This window comes from Barbus barbus, assembly GCF_936440315.1.
Source record: "Barbus barbus genome assembly, chromosome: 47".
NCBI lineage: Eukaryota > Metazoa > Chordata > Actinopteri > Cypriniformes > Cyprinidae > Barbus > Barbus barbus.
In genome coordinates this window covers 5383361-5399889 of record NC_136725.1, presented here as the reverse complement: position 1 = coordinate 5399889, position 16529 = coordinate 5383361, and the positions used below count along the sequence as shown (strand labels likewise).

The 16529-nt window shown below is 37.6% G+C and overlaps 2 protein-coding genes across 5 annotated transcripts in view; one reads left to right on the top strand and one right to left on the bottom strand.

Annotated features, from left to right (window-relative positions):
• Positions 1–6153, bottom strand: part of ptbp3 (polypyrimidine tract binding protein 3) — a 62532-nt gene extending 56379 nt beyond the window's left edge. Inside the window, exon 1 of one of the 4 annotated variants that reach the window (XM_079410181.1) lies at positions 6070–6153. Coding sequence is in view for 3 of the 4 variants with exons in the window: in XM_079410178.1 (XP_079266304.1) it covers positions 5480–5647 (168 nt within the window). In the remaining variant the exon portion in view is untranslated. Of the gene's footprint in view, positions 1–5475; positions 5847–6069 lie in introns of those variants that run through there. The other 3 variants (XM_079410182.1, XM_079410178.1, XM_079410179.1) reach the window with 3 other exon arrangements.
• A 2309-nt stretch (positions 6154–8462) lies between these two features.
• On the top strand, positions 8463–15082 carry LOC306865522 (hydroxysteroid dehydrogenase-like protein 2). Its single transcript, XM_079410177.1, has 11 exons — positions 8463–8769; positions 9427–9590; positions 10760–10858; positions 10943–11057; positions 11171–11274; positions 11389–11487; positions 12702–12896; positions 13114–13185; positions 13282–13416; positions 14433–14561; positions 14698–15082. Exons 1-11 carry the CDS (start codon positions 8753–8755, stop codon positions 14808–14810), a joined length of 1242 nt encoding a protein of 413 aa, XP_079266303.1. The 5' UTR covers positions 8463–8752; the 3' UTR covers positions 14811–15082.
• Positions 15083–16529: the final 1447 nt, after the last annotated feature.

Below are 16529 nucleotides of genomic sequence, written 5' to 3'. Positions count from 1 at the left end.
TTGGGTCGAATTCTGCCTAAAGGGGGCGCTACAACTGAAAAAATAAAATCCTTATAATTCCACAGTTGTATGATAAATCAAATTGATATGTATCTTCTTTGGGAAATGGTAATGAGCTATTCTATATCCATATTCAATTATCACTATGTTATATCACTACTAACAAACATGGCTGTCAGCAGCCAATCAAATTTCATCAACTTATAATGTCAAATCTGAATAGCCAAGCATAACGAAATTTAGATACGCGCTACAATACATTTTTACAAATAACTCTGAAACCTAAGCTGTTTGTCCGATTTCCATAAAAACACACTTAAAGTCTCATATTATATTAGAAAAATACATGTAGCACCGTATCATCAACATGAGCCTTTTGTATTATATTTTACATTTATTGTTATTACCCTTACACTTATTTACACTGTTATTACACTTAAAAAATAAGGTTCCTTATTGGCAGTGATGGTTCCATGAACAGCTTTTAACATCCAAGAAAACTTTCCATTGCAACAAAAGTTTCTTGTAGATTATTCAAATGTTCTTCCAACTAAAAACATGGTTCTTTTAAGAACTGTTCGTTGAAAGGTTCTTTGAGGAACCAAAAATTGGTCTTCTTTTGCATGGCTACAAAAACCCCTATTTGGAACCTTTATAGAGTTCTGTATTCTATAATACATTCCAAATAGGATCTTATTGGCATTTTTGGTTCACAAAAAACCTTTCAGTGAACAGTTCTTAAAAGACCCTTGTTTTTCTGGGTGTAAAGAACATTTTAATTATCTAAAGAACCTTTTTTCACTATAAAAAACATTTGTTGCAATGTAAAGATTCCATGGATGTTAAACGTTCCTCTTGGAACCATAAATGCTAATAAAGAACCTTTATTTTTAAGTGTGTTAGGAGATTTGCCATTCTTGGAATTAAAGAAAGAGGCTCACGTCAAAATATCAAACATTTCAATGAGGCAAGATCTTGAGATAAACGTGAAAGCCTTCATGCAATAGAGAGTATGACAGGTATTCTGCTGTACACATGTTTTTTTTTCAGGCCTCGTTATGCAGGAAGTATGGCATAAAGCTCATGATGTAACTCACCACAATCTAGCAGGGGAACTTTATCAACATCTCACAAGGGTTTGAGAGAAGTCTCAGCTATCATGCTGCTAGTTATTCCTGCACCCCACACTTTGCCTAATTATCGCAGCTCAGACTTATCAGGAGGATACTGACAGGATGAAACATTTCCTCCTGAAGACAACATTAGTTTAAAAGTGATATGTCTTAAATGAATCTCCCACACGAGGCAGCAAAGTGCCCATCACACGGTTTCCATTTTGGAGCTATTGTGATTGGGTTACGATGCAGTATAATGAACAGTAGGAGCGATCATTTCTAATTCATGTGGGACAGAAGGCTAAAGTCTTTTTTGTGCAACAGTGAAAAAAATAGTGCATTGTTTGGAGGAAGCTCACAAAAACTGTAAAGAAATGAATATTTCAGAACAAAATCCAATAAAAAGCTTATTTTTAATAAATAAAATGACTGTAAAGAAAAAATATTGAAGAAAACAGCCATTGTAATGTGAATAAAATATACACTTTTATATTTTATATTACAGGAATGAGGATTGGTGGTTAAATGCACTTAATTGTCATGAAAATAATATGACAATGCAAAATAATATTAATGATCCTAAAATATGCATTTTCTGTATTTTCAAAGTTTTCTTGAGCCTAGAATATGAGGCACTTCAGAATTATTCAAAAAGCATAACCAACTTGTGCAATTCAAGGTGTGTAATTCTGATTAAATTCTATTTTACATACATACAATATAGTGTATTTTTTGTATTACAGGAATAGGAATTGTGGGGTTAAATGCACAAAAACATTGCAATGGTCCTCCTAATATAGGCATAATTTTCTTTATGCAAAATATAATTTCATATTTTTCTTTATTTTAGTGGACAAATGACAAAAAATAACTTTCTTTGAGATTCGTGTTCACTCTAAACAGATTCAAATGTTATTTTAATAAATTCTAATGAATGCTAAATCATGTTTCCATGCTCAAAACCCACAAATATTGATTTGTTTTGAGCACAATAACTACACCTTTTTAAACTGAGGGCATTGGGCATTCTGTTGACGACTGGTCGAGCCAGTTTACAGCCCACAGGGCAACATCTCTCAAGTACAATTCAGACATTACCTCAACAAGGTGGATGATTTAGGTTAGAGGGCACTTGGAATGTGGATGCAGGTCAGACAGAAATCAGCTAATTTATTTCTAAATTACATCACTATATCACAAAGCCTTAGTTGGCCATGACACACAAACACAGGCCTCTACTGAAGCTCGGCTATAGCACTTAACCTAAATAACTCTGCTGCAACCAGTTTCAAAAGTAGAATTTCAGCAACTACCTTCCTTTTTTCTCCTTACTTCTGTTTTAAAATCTGACTGGTTAGTCATTCTACAGTATAGAGCTGCATGTCAAACATTTCCCAAGCACTTTTTGTATTAAGATTACAAACAACATGATTTGTAGTCTATATTCAATTGTTTATGAAAACAAGCCCTCAATCAAATTAGGTTTGTCTAGCTGCGCTCTGTTCCATTGCATCACAGTTGGCTGATATCAGGACTCTGTTATAATTGAAGTAACACAAACCGAAGCCCTCAATACCAGGTGGACACCTAAAGCTTCCACATTTATTAAAAGCCAATGAGAGACACTGAGGCAAAGTGAGAAATGGGCATTCAGTCTTTCAGAAGCAGATTGTAATCCCCACACTGGGGAGATGTGGGAGTTGTTTGATGGTAGAAATCCCCAGGGAGTGTGGAAATACACAATTATCTAATGCTTTCGCTTCTGCAGCACTGCAATAGCACTTTATATGCATTAGTAAGTATACTGTACTACAAAATTTACTGTGGGAAAGATAAGCACGCTAAAAAGTCTGAAAGGTGTAGTGCTATTATAGGAAACTGCTGCTGTTCTGTGTGAACAACGTGAGAAGTTTTCACGAGCTTAGACATTGAGACACTTCAGCATTAACCAAAACAAAACCATAACTTGCGTAATTCAAGGTGTGGAATAACCCTTTCGATATAATCATGTTTTACTAGCGATTCCTGAACAAGTCCTTTATGTTGAGTCCGATCTTTTTGATGAATCATTTGAACCGTTTCACTATAATTGATTCTTTCAGGAATTGGTGAAAGAGTCAACAACTCACAGACCAAATTGCCACCTATACCTTAATGTAGTGCACTATTTGAGGTGTTCAAAACCATACAAGTAGGGCTCGCTGCATCCTGCGGTGGACATTCAACCCCGCCCACATCCAAGTGTGACATCATATTGGTAGGTTTAGGGGTGGAGATGGGTAGGTTAAGGGGTGGAGATGGGTAGGTTTAGGGGTGGCGATGGGTAGGTTAAAGGGTGGCGATGGGTAGGTGTAGGGGTGGAGATGGGTAGGTTAAGGGGTGGAGATGGGTAGGTGTAGGGGTGGAGATGGGTAGGTGTAGGGGTGGAGATGGGTAGGTTAAGGGGTGGAGATGGGTAGGATTAGGGCTGGAGATGGGTAGGTTAAGGGGTGGCGATGGGTAGGTTTAGGGGTGGAGATGGGTTGGTTAAGGTGTGGAGATGGGTAGGATTAGGGGTGGAGATGGGTAGGTTAAGGGGTGGAGATGGGTAGGTTAAAGGGTGGAGATGGGTAGGTTTAGGGGTGGAGATGGGTATGTTAAGGGGTGGAGATGGGTAGGTTTAGTGGTGGAGATGGGTGGGTTTAGGGATCAGGGCGTGGAGATGGGTATGTTAAGGGGTGGAGATGGGTAGGTTTAGGGGTGGAGATGGGTGGGTTTAGGGATCAGGGCGTGGAGATGGGTAGGTTTAGGTAAACGTAAGGTGGGAGGAGTTGGATCTGGATCCAACCACGCCCCCTGGACCTTGTGGGCTGCAGCGAGAAGCTCCTCAAACCATAGGGAACATTATCAAATGCACTCAATCAATCCCATAATGCACCTTGTTAACGAGTGTACAACAGATGTACACTCAACAGCTAGTATGCACTGTGTGGTGTCAAATTAATTGAGGAAAATGGCATCTACAGCACTTTTGCCTTGCAAAGTATAATTCACTCGATTGTTTTCAATCACTCATTCAATATTACTGGATTCATGAAGGAAATGGTGAATAATGGAGTGATTTCGGACACAGCCCATGATGACTTTCATTTATTTGCAAGTTGAGAATCAATCACTGAGGGTTTATATAATGCAACACACAGTTACTGTTCAGAATAAAACATACAGGAATATGCTTATGACCCAATGACAGTTTTATTAACATGCATATGAGCCTGTTTGAATCAATAAAACATGCAAAACTACACCCTGAGTGAACTGAGCCACGTATTGTAATTGCATATTATATGATATTTTAATAAAACCAAATAATAAGCAACAGTAAAAGCGTGAAACACACCAGGGACCGCGTGACGTAGAGAATCATTGAACTGATTTGTTGAAACGAACCGTTCGAAAGAACCGATTCCACGAAACGAGTCACTAAAAAGGACAAGTAAAGCAACAATAAGTGAGTAAAATCTGATCTGTGCACAGGAGTGTAAACAATGACAGCTAAGCACACCAAACAACACCACACACATATATATATATATATATATATATATATATATATATATATATAAGGTAAACGATTAATAAAACGCACGCGCAGTCGCGCGTACAATGGGAGCGCGCTGTTTATCGCGACGCGCTAGCTGTGCAAAAGTCGCCAAACGTAATATCGCGATATAAAGACGAATATCGCGTTATTCTTTTACAATCCTCACATAAACCCCACTTCAGAGCGTCGGAGGATGAAAGCGCTCGCGCTTAGCGCCAGGAAACACTGTTTCTAGACAGATTCGCTTCAGAAACGCCCCTTCACGGCTTTAAAATGGCAGCAGCACATGAGGAGCTCTTATTTCCTTCATTCTTACCACTTCACCAATCTGTTTACCTCGAAATCATGCCGCGTATACAGAAGAGCAAGGTTTGAACGCAAACGAGGAGTGCTTGTATAACAAAAGCTAGCAGCAAAACAACATAATATAAATTCTAAACAAACCCACTTCCTTGAATCTAACTTTGATCATGCTATATTCAGTGCTATACGCCCATATTTCGCATCTCAACAACATTAACCGAAGATCAGTGTTAACCTATTAGCGACGTGCATCATCATTTTAACACAAGCCTAAACAAAATGTAAAGTAAGAGACTGTCACTTGACAGTATTTCTAATTGCATTTGAAAAGAAAAACAAGCAGCAGTTTACACGTTTGCTCCCTCCCCCACTTTTCCTCCCATGCCATTATTATCATCACACAATAATGCAACACTTCAATACAAGAACAACTGAACAAGCGCGCGATAGGAAAATAAGACACTAGAAACTCACATACCCATCCATTGCACAGAGCAAAACAGAGGCGAGGTGAAATAACAATGCAAGCACGGGGAAATGAAGAAAGGGTGCTGCTGTTACAGTTCGACTCCCAACACAAATACACTCTCAGGCACAAAGGCTCGCGCACACACTTCCTGCTCCTGACGCGAACACACACACACATGTACAGACGCTTCTCTGTACAAAATGGCCTCCTCTTTCAGCAGACACACCTTTGGAGAACCGCGTAATATTTTTGTTTGCTGGACGTTTTGTTGAAAACACCAATATAGAGTTCGCTATGGCGCGCGATGACAATAAGTTGCGCGCGCCCGCTGTTTTCAAGCCCAGCGCGTGTCGTGTTTGGGATCATTTGTTGACACTAGGAGCTCTGTGGAGGATCATTTTTAATATATTTAATAATTAGGGTAATGGTCCTTGGGGGAGAGCTTTAAGAGCTCGACACTTGCACAAACTCATTATTAACCATTCCAAGCATTCTGGTGCATTGCATTATTAATTAATACATTATTATGTCCCCGTTTGTTTTTAAATAATGAGGCTTGTCGTATCAGGACAGCAGTGAAGATGTTATTTTCTCTGTACCTGAAGCGTGTAAGAACTTGTTTCACTTGTTGGACCGGCTGAGCTGCAGTCTTGTGCCTACATGGAGTGTGTGTGAGTGTGTGTGTGTGTGTGTGCATGTTTATGTGGTTTATGAGGACACAAATTTGTATAATGACATGGGTATGACAGAGGTATTACAATATGAAGGTGGTTTATGAGGACACTGCCTATGTCCCCGTAATTCAAAAGGCTTAAAAAACATACTAAATGGTGTTTTTTTGAAAATCTAAAAATGCACAAAGTCTCCTGTGAGGGCTAAGTTTAGGTGTAGGGTTGGTGTAGGGCAATAGCACACACAGTTTGTTCAGTATAAAAACCATTACGCCTATGGAGAGTCCCCATAAACCACAAAAACCAACGTGTGTGTGTGTGTGTGTGTGTGTCACAAAACAGTACTGTGTAAGAAGCCTACATGTAAACTATTCCAATGCATTGAATCAGCTGAAATTTTAATACAGTAGTTCATACCAGGAAGCTTTAACCCGGTTCCTGGGTCCCCCAGAGGGCCACAAAGGGATATAACATATTGGGTCTGTGGAGAAGTTCAAAGTGGAAAAAACAATAATGAAAAATGTTATCAAACTAAATAAATACATTTGTTTAAAATAAATATATTATTCTAACAAATAGGCTAAATAAATAACTTATGAAATAAATGGATACATAATTAAGTATATTTACTTTAAATAAATAAAAACGATAAATGGATGAATAAATAAATGTGATAAATAATATATTTAACAGTACAATAATAAAGCAATAAAAATAAATATATTCCAAATACAATATATATTGTGCTCTTGAAACAACCGCACATTGATATGGGAAAAAAGTTAAGAAAATTATTAGGAACAATAATATAAGTGATAAGAGATGACAAACATCAGGGTGTAGGCAACACGGGGAAATGGAAAATAAATATATAAATAAAAATGGAAAACAAGGAAATAAAAATGCAAAACCGGGTAAATCATTTATTGAAATATTATGTGTATTGCCACGAGTTGTATTCAGATGATAAAGTGTACACTAGAGGGAGATAGGGAATAAACTGGCTAAATGAATACAGAGAATGAGAAAGAGATTGTAGTTTTCATTTGTAGAAATACAAAACATGTATTATTGATAATAAATCATTTTATTTATTTATTTATTTTAACCACTACATAATTCTTGTTTTAAGGGATTTTAATATACATGCATTCATTTGTCTTTCTATTTAATTTTGTACACGATTTGAACAATACAGTGAATAAAAATGGCTTAGTAGCCTATATTGTTTGTGTGAATATGCATATAATCATAAAAAGTTGCATTTCCTTGCTAATTTATCGCTAACATCGTTTATTTGTTTACAAGTAAAGGGTAAATAAAAGCTATTATTACAATCTCATAATAGCTTAAAATAAAATAACGCATTTCATTATGCTATTTAGTGAAATAATGCATTATATTAACAATACAAGAGACTCTTTGAATAACACAGCAATTAATAAAGTATTTGTTGTATTATTTATGAGCAATCCCTTTCCAATTTTCCTTTCCATTCTCCAATGTTTTTGTTGTTTGCTGAGTATTTGATCTTTTATCGCATTATTATTTTTTAATAATAATCCGCTCTGTATAAAATACATTGATCTAAATGCGCTGGCGTCTGAGAGACAAGTCCTAAGGGACCGTCTGCAAAGTGTCAAACGCGAATTGTTTTTACTAAAAACATACTCAATAACTTTACACTAACGCACTGTAGTGTCAAAATTCAATTCAATTCAATTCACACATCACTGCTCTCCTGCTGGTTATACTACAACACTCATTTTGAAAGTAATTCCTTTGGCACATTTTCTATTAATTTTTATTATGAAATATTGTTAATAACTTTACTGTAACACACTGTACTTTCACCATATTCAGTCCACACATCACTGCTCTCCTGCTGGATGTAATAGCACATAATTTTCATTATGTGCTATTACATCCTACAGTTAACTGAAAAGTCAATTAATTCAAAGTAGTTATATCAATGTTTAAATGTAGTTGAGTTGACTCAATTCAGTTATGCACATCCTGCATTAGGTATCTGAGTTGAAATAACATGTTTGTACTGTGTGGAACCAAAGCTAATAATTTAAGTAATTTTATTACATCATGAAGTTATGTTGTTATGAAGTTATTACCATTTTTGTCTTAATGAACAATTATAGAAAATATGCAAAAACATTTATTTTCTAAATAAATTTTGAAGTACAACCATCAGGAGAGCAGTGACGTGTGAACTGAATTTGGTGTGCGTTAGTGTAAAGTTATTGAGTATGTTATTAGTAAAAACAATTCGCGTTTGGCACTTTGCAGACGGTCCCTTAGGACTTGTCTCTCAGACGCCAGCGCATTTAGATCAATGTATTTTATACAGAGCGGATGAAACCTTGTTTTGAGGAAACCTTGCTTTCTACATCACTAAAAAAAAAGAGGCGTCATTTGTGTATTAAAAACGATTTGCTCGCGAGTTATTGATCCGGAAAAGTCGAATCTGTCAATATCTTGCAAACTTTACCGAGCTTTTCATCTGGAGGTCTTTGGCTTGCTCAATAGGCGACGTGTTGAGTTTAATATTACACGCATTCCGTTTCCATATCAGACCAGACACAGTACAGGAGCCACAATGTTGCAGAACACAGGGTGAGTTTGTCTCATTCTTGCTGCTTAGCCTGTGTGTTTTGTTTTAGTGCACTTTAAATGAATCAAGCTGTTGACTAGTATTAAAATACTTGTTTTATACGAGCTTATTTAAGCGCAATGATAGCTGTGTCTTGAATGGCCTACGAGTGTGTTGTTAAACTTTGCATTTAACGTAGTTAATTTAACTGTTAAACCCGACTTCAGCAGATTATAGAAACATATTTCCCGCTATTATGGTATGTTTATAGTATTTTTATTAATTTGACCTTTACCCTAGTTTCCTATGCGCAGCCGTCACAGAATGCCAAAACAAAAACACGTGATTAACATTGATATACATCAGTGCTTCATGAGACAGGACAACATGGACAACAAAAGTTCAATCAATCAATAAAAATAAGGTTATATGTATAAGAGCCTCTGTGACCTTGTTAAACAGGTGAGTGCATTTTCATTTTAAAATAAAAAAATCTGTTTTCAATATGAATGGCAGGTAAAAAAATGACTGAATCAGTCACAATACTTTAGATAAGATACTAATATGATTATATCCACAGATATATATCCATCTCTGATTAATTGTTTTGCCTATCCGTCTCTGTTTGTATAGTGCATTGATTATGATTGGATTGTTATATGATTATGCATTCATTTTAGGAAGCTGGCAGGATATACCATCTTCATTACCGGAGCGAGTCGAGGTATTGGCAAGGCCATTGCTCTCAAAGCTGCACGGGACGGAGCCAATGTGGTCATCGCTGCCAAAACCGCTGATCCTCACCCCAAACTGCCGGGCACCATCTACACAGCTGCTGCAGAGAGTGAGCGCAGGACTCAGTTGCTCTTACTTACCTTTAGAATTGGACACTACAGAGAGGAAAATTCAAAAGTAAAAATCCCATTCATTGTCTTTATAGAGAAATTGATTTCTATTTATTGCTAATTAACTTAATAAACACATTTGAGTTTTGTATAGTTTTTAAAAAAACTAAATTCCCAGTTTATTTACACATTACCCATAATCCTGAAGAGAGAGAGCCACCAGCAGTGAATGCATTGCTGATGATTTGGTCTTCCATGCAATGTATTTATTGTTGTATAGCATTGATGTGAAAATTGATCTGTGTCACCAGGCCTAAAGTGTGCCAAGAAATTATTCCTGACACCATTACGCCACCCGTCTGGACTGTTGTCAGAAGGCCATGGATTCATGCTGTTCATTGTTGCTTTGATTAACGGCCAATGGCCTGTTATTACCAACCAATCATCACTTGAATGGTGCAGCCTATTACAGTATTGTTGTTGACCATGTGCATCACCACAACGCACAGTACCCATCTTCTAAAATGATCATGATCATGCACCATGCCACAAAGCAAAGCAATTCTGAAAGAAGTCTCTTACGCTCACCAAGGCTTATTTGATCAATATACAGTAAAAACAGCAACTTTTATAATTTAATTAAAAGTTTGTGCAGAAATGAAAATTTGCCTCATGATATCCAAGATGGAGATGAGTTGGATGCTCTGCAGTGAATGGGTGCCGTCAGAATGAGAGTCCAAACAGCTGATAAAAACATCACAGTAATCCACACCACTCCGGTCCATCAGTTAACATCTTGTGAAGCCAAAACCTGCATGTTTGTAAGAAACAAATGCATCATTAAGGCTTTCCAAATCATTGCTTCTGGCTAAAATAAGTGAAAAAGAAATCCCGTTTGAATCAGAAGATAAATATGCACATAACATATTACATATCAAACATTTGAAATAAATCAAATATAAGAGAAATCAGTCCAAAAATAGCTCTAAACAAATATGTTGGAGGATTTTGATGTGAGAGACAATAGGGAATGTTTTTATGAGCTGTTTGGACTCTCATTTTGACGGCACCCATTCACTGCAGAGGATCCATTGGTGAGCATGTGATGTAATGCTAAAAATAGCTAAATATGTTATAAGCCTATGACTAATTAACGTCTGTTTGATAGTTGAAGCTGCTGGAGGGAAAGCACTGCCGTGCATCGTAGACGTTCGTGATGAGAAGCAGATCAATGAAGCCGTGGAACAAGCTGTGGAGAAATTTGGAGGTGAGTTACAGTATTTTATATAGCTCAAATTTTGAGCACTCAGGTTCGTAATTTGTCTTTAATCTTGTGTGGTTCTGTTGACAGGGATTGACATATTGGTCAACAATGCCGGTGCCATCAATTTAACAGGAACTCTGGACACTCCAATGAAGAAAGTGGACCTTATGCTAGGCATCAATCTCAGGGGAACGTACCTGACGTGAGTATTTATCACAATAAATGACAGAATTATTTTCTATGTTAATCGACAGCTTGTTAGCTTGCTTTGAACCCACAATATTCTTCTAACTGTGGCCACTGTTTTCATTGCAGGTCTAAACTCTGCATTCCACATCTTCTGAAGAGCAAGAACCCTCACATACTTAACCTCAGCCCACCTCTAAACCTCAATCCCATCTGGTTCAAAAACCACACGGGTGAGCGCAAGAGCGTTCTTACATTCAGTGCTCTAGGCCTATGGTTTCAGACCATCACTGAACATTTATTCAATAATAATGACGCTGATCTTGTTTTCCGCTGTGCCTGTGTAGCGTACACCATGGCAAAGTATGGCATGTCCATGTGTGTACTTGGAATGGCTGAAGAGTTCAGGGGATCTATCGCTGTTAATGCCTTATGGCCCAAGACAGGTAATGGCTTTCCTGCATCAGTCATTAAATTATACAATTTAGAGATCATTAATGCATAAGTAGATATTGCAGAGTCTGAATTCTGTAATAAATATCTACTAAAATCCTACAAAGGAGTTGAATATTAAAGTGATAGTTCACCCAAAATTCTGTCGTCATTTACTCTACCATCATGTCATTCCAAGCTCATAAAATCTTTGAAACAGTACTGAAGATATTGTTAATGGTGAATCAAGCAGTTTAATCCAATTATTATATTTAATAAATGGATGAGTTTAGGCTTTTACTCACATATAAACACTGATCAAGGCACATTTATGGAGCTCTTATTTGTTCATCTTCTGAAGAACCAATGAGAGTTGTTCTCGCATGTCAAGCAGTCACATGTGATTGTTTTATTATGTTTTGTGTCTTTTTTTAAAGCTTGAAAGTTCCAGTAAGCTCTTATTGTAACTGCATGGAAAAGAGTGAAAATCTACTTATTTCATTACAATATTCCACTGAATAATAAACTATAGGGAAACGTAATGGCCACTTTTACAATCAAATCGATTCTAAAAGGATAAAATCATTCCCAGGGTTATTATTATTAACTGAAGCTTAAACAAATTGGTTAAACTTCATTTTAAGGTGTCCTTTTTACAGTATAATTATACATTTAAGTACTGAGTGATATTAATTAACTACATGTACTTACTATATAGTTAGGGTTAGGATTTGGCTTAGGGTTACTTGCATGAAATTATACATAATTAATTGTTATTATAATAGTAAGTACATGTAGCAGGTGGTACAAGGACACTTACAGTGTTACCAAAAAATGAATTGCTCGAAACAAAATAAATGTTAACTGATTAAATAACATTGATCATTCTAGTTTAACTAAACTAAACGAATAATAGCTAAACTAGTACCAAAATTAACTGCTACTATAAGCTAAATGTAAATATATACCTTGATTGCATTGTCGCTTTGGATAAAACATCTGCCAAATGCATAAATGTAAACGAGTGTATTTGTGGCGCTGTATGCAAATGAACAACAGGAAGCTGAAAGGATGTTCTCTTGTGAAAATGGTACCGTTGTTTCACTTTTATTGATATCCAAAGCTTTGGAGCAGTATGTATTTTGAAACATGCTGTGAATTGGAATTGAAAATTAATCAAAATCAACAATGATAACTCAATTAGTCTTGTTGCATCATCTACCTTCAGCCATCCAGACGACATTAATGGACATGTTGGGTGGTTCTGGGATTGGTAAACAGTGCAGGAAGGTGGAGATCGTGGCTGATGCTGCCTACTCCATCTTTAAACAACCCACCAGCTTCACGGGACAGTTTATCATTGATGAGGACATTCTCAGGATGGAGGGCGTTAAGGACTTTAATGTGTATGCTGTTGAGCCAGGTTGTTTATTCAATATTAATATTTCATGTTAAAATGATAAATTAACACATTTTTCTTTTCAATAATTATGAATAAAGGTAATATCACATTTTTCTCTTCAATAATTATGATTAACGGTAATATGGTTTGTATAAAAGTTATTTCAGAGTTATTTTTTTAGACCCTGTATACAATAACATAACATTTCTGACATACTAAACTATGAATGTCGACACAGCACATCCATTGCTACCTGACTTTTTCTTGGATCAAAAGCCAGAGGATCTAGCCAGGCAAATGGAGGAGCATGGTGAGTTATGAGGCATAACCAGCACATTTCCATTCATTTCCAAGCATACTTCAGCAGACGTCTCAGTTAGTTCCAATATTTTAAGTCTCTCTTCAGGTGCCACTCCAGCTTTCAAAAGTGCAGATTCTGCTGCCACGGGACCTGTTTCTGACTTGTTCAACACAATCAGAGGAATTCTCAGTCCAGATATAGTGAAAAAAACACAAGGAGTGTACAGATTCGATTTAACAGGTAATTAAAATTCTATGGCTTTTAGACAATGTCTGTTAAAACACTCTTCAAAATGTCTCCTGTTTTGTTCTACTGAATATTAAGCTATAGGGTATGGAAGCCTGTTTCTGCCACATAAGAAATAAAACATGCTTTGGTAAATCATAATTATGACAAATCTTAATTATGCCGCACAAAAGTCAAAATTATGAGATTGTCATTGCTGATTTACAAACGTATTGTCACTTTTTATCTCATAACTAGGACAAAAAGTCAAAATTGTGAGATAGTCATTATGAGGTAAAGTCAAAATTCTGAGGTAAAGTCAAAATGACGAGATGTCAAGTCATAATTATATGATGGAAAAATGAATATTATGAGTAATTTCTGACTTTACAAGCTCATTCTGACTAAAAATCTAAATTATGAGAAGTCATTGCTGACTTACAAGCTCCTTGACTTCTCATAATTATGACTTAGCATGTCAATTTCCAATTTTTCAATGTAAGTCATTATGACTTCTTATGTCAATTTAAACTTTTCACCTGATAAATATGACTTAGTATGTCATACTTTTAACTTTTTATTGAATTATGATTTAATAGAAATATGCAACCGCAAATATAAATTAAAATGTACAGTATTTCATATTGAAAATATCATGTTGGACTCTCAGGTGTATCTCAGTTTTGTCCAATTAAAGGTTTTATAGAATAATTGTGTCCCAGCCCCAAATATTACTTATTTCTGACTAGCAATATCAAATCATAAATCATGGCTGTGTCATAAACTACCATTACCTGTCCTGCAAACTTTAGTTCTAACCTTGCTCCACCACACCTGCCTGTAATTATCAGGTAACCCTGAACACCTGGATTAGCTGGTTCAGGCGTGTTTAATTTGGTTTGGAGCTGCTCTGTGCAGGACGGTAGCTCTCCAGGAGCAGGGTTGGAGACCCCTGTCTGAAAAGAGACAAGCTGCATATGTCCCTCCCATCAAGTTGGTGTTGTATTAATGTTTACTGGCATGATTGACAGGTGATCATGCTGGAGTCTGGTACATTGATCTGAAGAATGATGCAGGAAGTGCTGGCAGTGGGGAACCACCTGTCAAAGCTGATGTCTTCATGACACTGGACAGTTCAGACTTCATCAAGATGTTCGAAGGTAGAAAAAGTCTCGCTGATGCACTTTTACACACTACTTACATAAGTGGATCATAGAGGTTTTTTTGAAACCCTCTATAAAAAATATTTCAATAAAAAATTGAAGCACTGATGAAAACCATGTTCTTTTTCAATAGGGAAGTTAAAGCCCACTATGGCGTTCATGTCTGGAAAGCTGAAGATTAAGGGTGACATGGGGCTTGCCATCAAACTGGAGAAGATGATGGCCATGATGAAGCCTAAGCTGTGATATGATCACTCACTCTACCATCTCCTGCCTTACATGACATGATGTACATCAGGGGAGCCCAATCCTGTTCCTGGCGATCGACTGTCCGGCAAAGTTCAGCTCCAGCTCTAATCAAACATGATTTTTAATCTCCACAGTATAATTAAAGAACGTATTCATTAACTTTATTAGCTTTGATTTTCAGAACAAGCATTTGATGCTTACATTTTATGATACTATATAGTAAAATGTATTTTTGCTTGAATTTGGCTAATAAAAATAGTTTCAAATTATGTACATGGTTTATTAAATTTTTTGTCTTAAATATTTGGAAATAATACAAAGAACAAAAAAGTATCTTATTGCTTTAAACACGTGTTGCAATTATTCTGTAGAGTAGAGCAGAGGTCTTCAACCCTGTCCCTTATCAGACACACCTGATTCAACTCATCAGCTCGTAGAGACTGCAAGACCTGAATTGTGTCTGGCAAGGGCGACATATAAAATGTGCAGGGCTGGGGTGCTTGCAGGAAAGGTTTGAAAACCACTGATTTAGATCATCTCCTTGCTGGACTGAAGAAGAAGCTCAAAGCCTGCTACTCGCCGTAGAAGAGCCCCGACAGCGGCCATCCTGTGATTTCAAAGAGCATTTCCTAGACCAAATTTCCACAGTGACGTTGCAAATATCACGCCGCGAGGTGGACACCTCATGCAGGGAACACTGGGCTCCAACAGCGTCCTCAGACAGCTAAATGTTACCCGTTTCCTAAACACCAGAGCCCCTGCCCCAGAGTGACATTGGACCCTGAGTCACAGAAGCCATCCTGATCCCAGCACAGAAAAGAAGAGGAGAGGGCCAGTTTCCACCGAGGCTGGACTGCCCTCAGATACCCCTTTTCCACCAAGGCAGTTCCAGTGCTGGTTCGGAGCCAGAGCCTAGTTTCAAACCAGTTCTTTGTTTTTCGACACCCAAAGCACCAGCTCCGAAACAGGAAAAGCGGTTCGTAAGTAGCACCAAAACATTGCTGGGCTAGAAGGAAGAACCGCTTGCGTCAGGGGCTGGGGGCGGGGTTACCGTGACCAACAAGACGAACAGAAATTTGGACCGCCATATTTGAAATAGCAGCTAAATGCTAACACGTTTGATTCGCTGTGTTTGGATGCCGATGTAGGTTCGCAAAGCCATGAACATCAATAGCAACGCAACGTCCGCCATTGCTGATAGTTTGTTTAGGCTTGTCTGAGATAGATCGGCGCTGCGCGGACCATTCGGTGCGAGGAATATTGGGGTGCTGCAGGAGCGACTGGAAAGCAGATGGCTCTTTATGCTTTTGGATCGCTCTCGCGGTGCATTGTGTTGTGTGCCGATCGATCGAACGATCTGCGTGGCGCTGATGCACCTCGAATAAGCCTGTTGTGCCGCGCTAGTGAACCGAAACATGAAACGTATTCAGTGACGTAAGCCCTGGCTCTGGCTCTGTATTGGCTCTCTAGCCTGTGGAAAAGCAACCGGTTCTTAAAGGGCTCGTCAGTCGAACCAACTAAGAACCGGCAATAGCACTGGCTCTGAACTAGCACCTGGAACTGCTTTGGTGGAAAAGGGGTAAAAGAAGTCTCACTCTCCATCCCCCTGCTTAGCTCTTGGCGATGGAAGTTTTGTTCAAGCTGGGCCTTTCAGATTTCAGACACCTGAACCATGCGCTGAGGAAACACCCATTCAGGATGTTGACTTTGAAACAG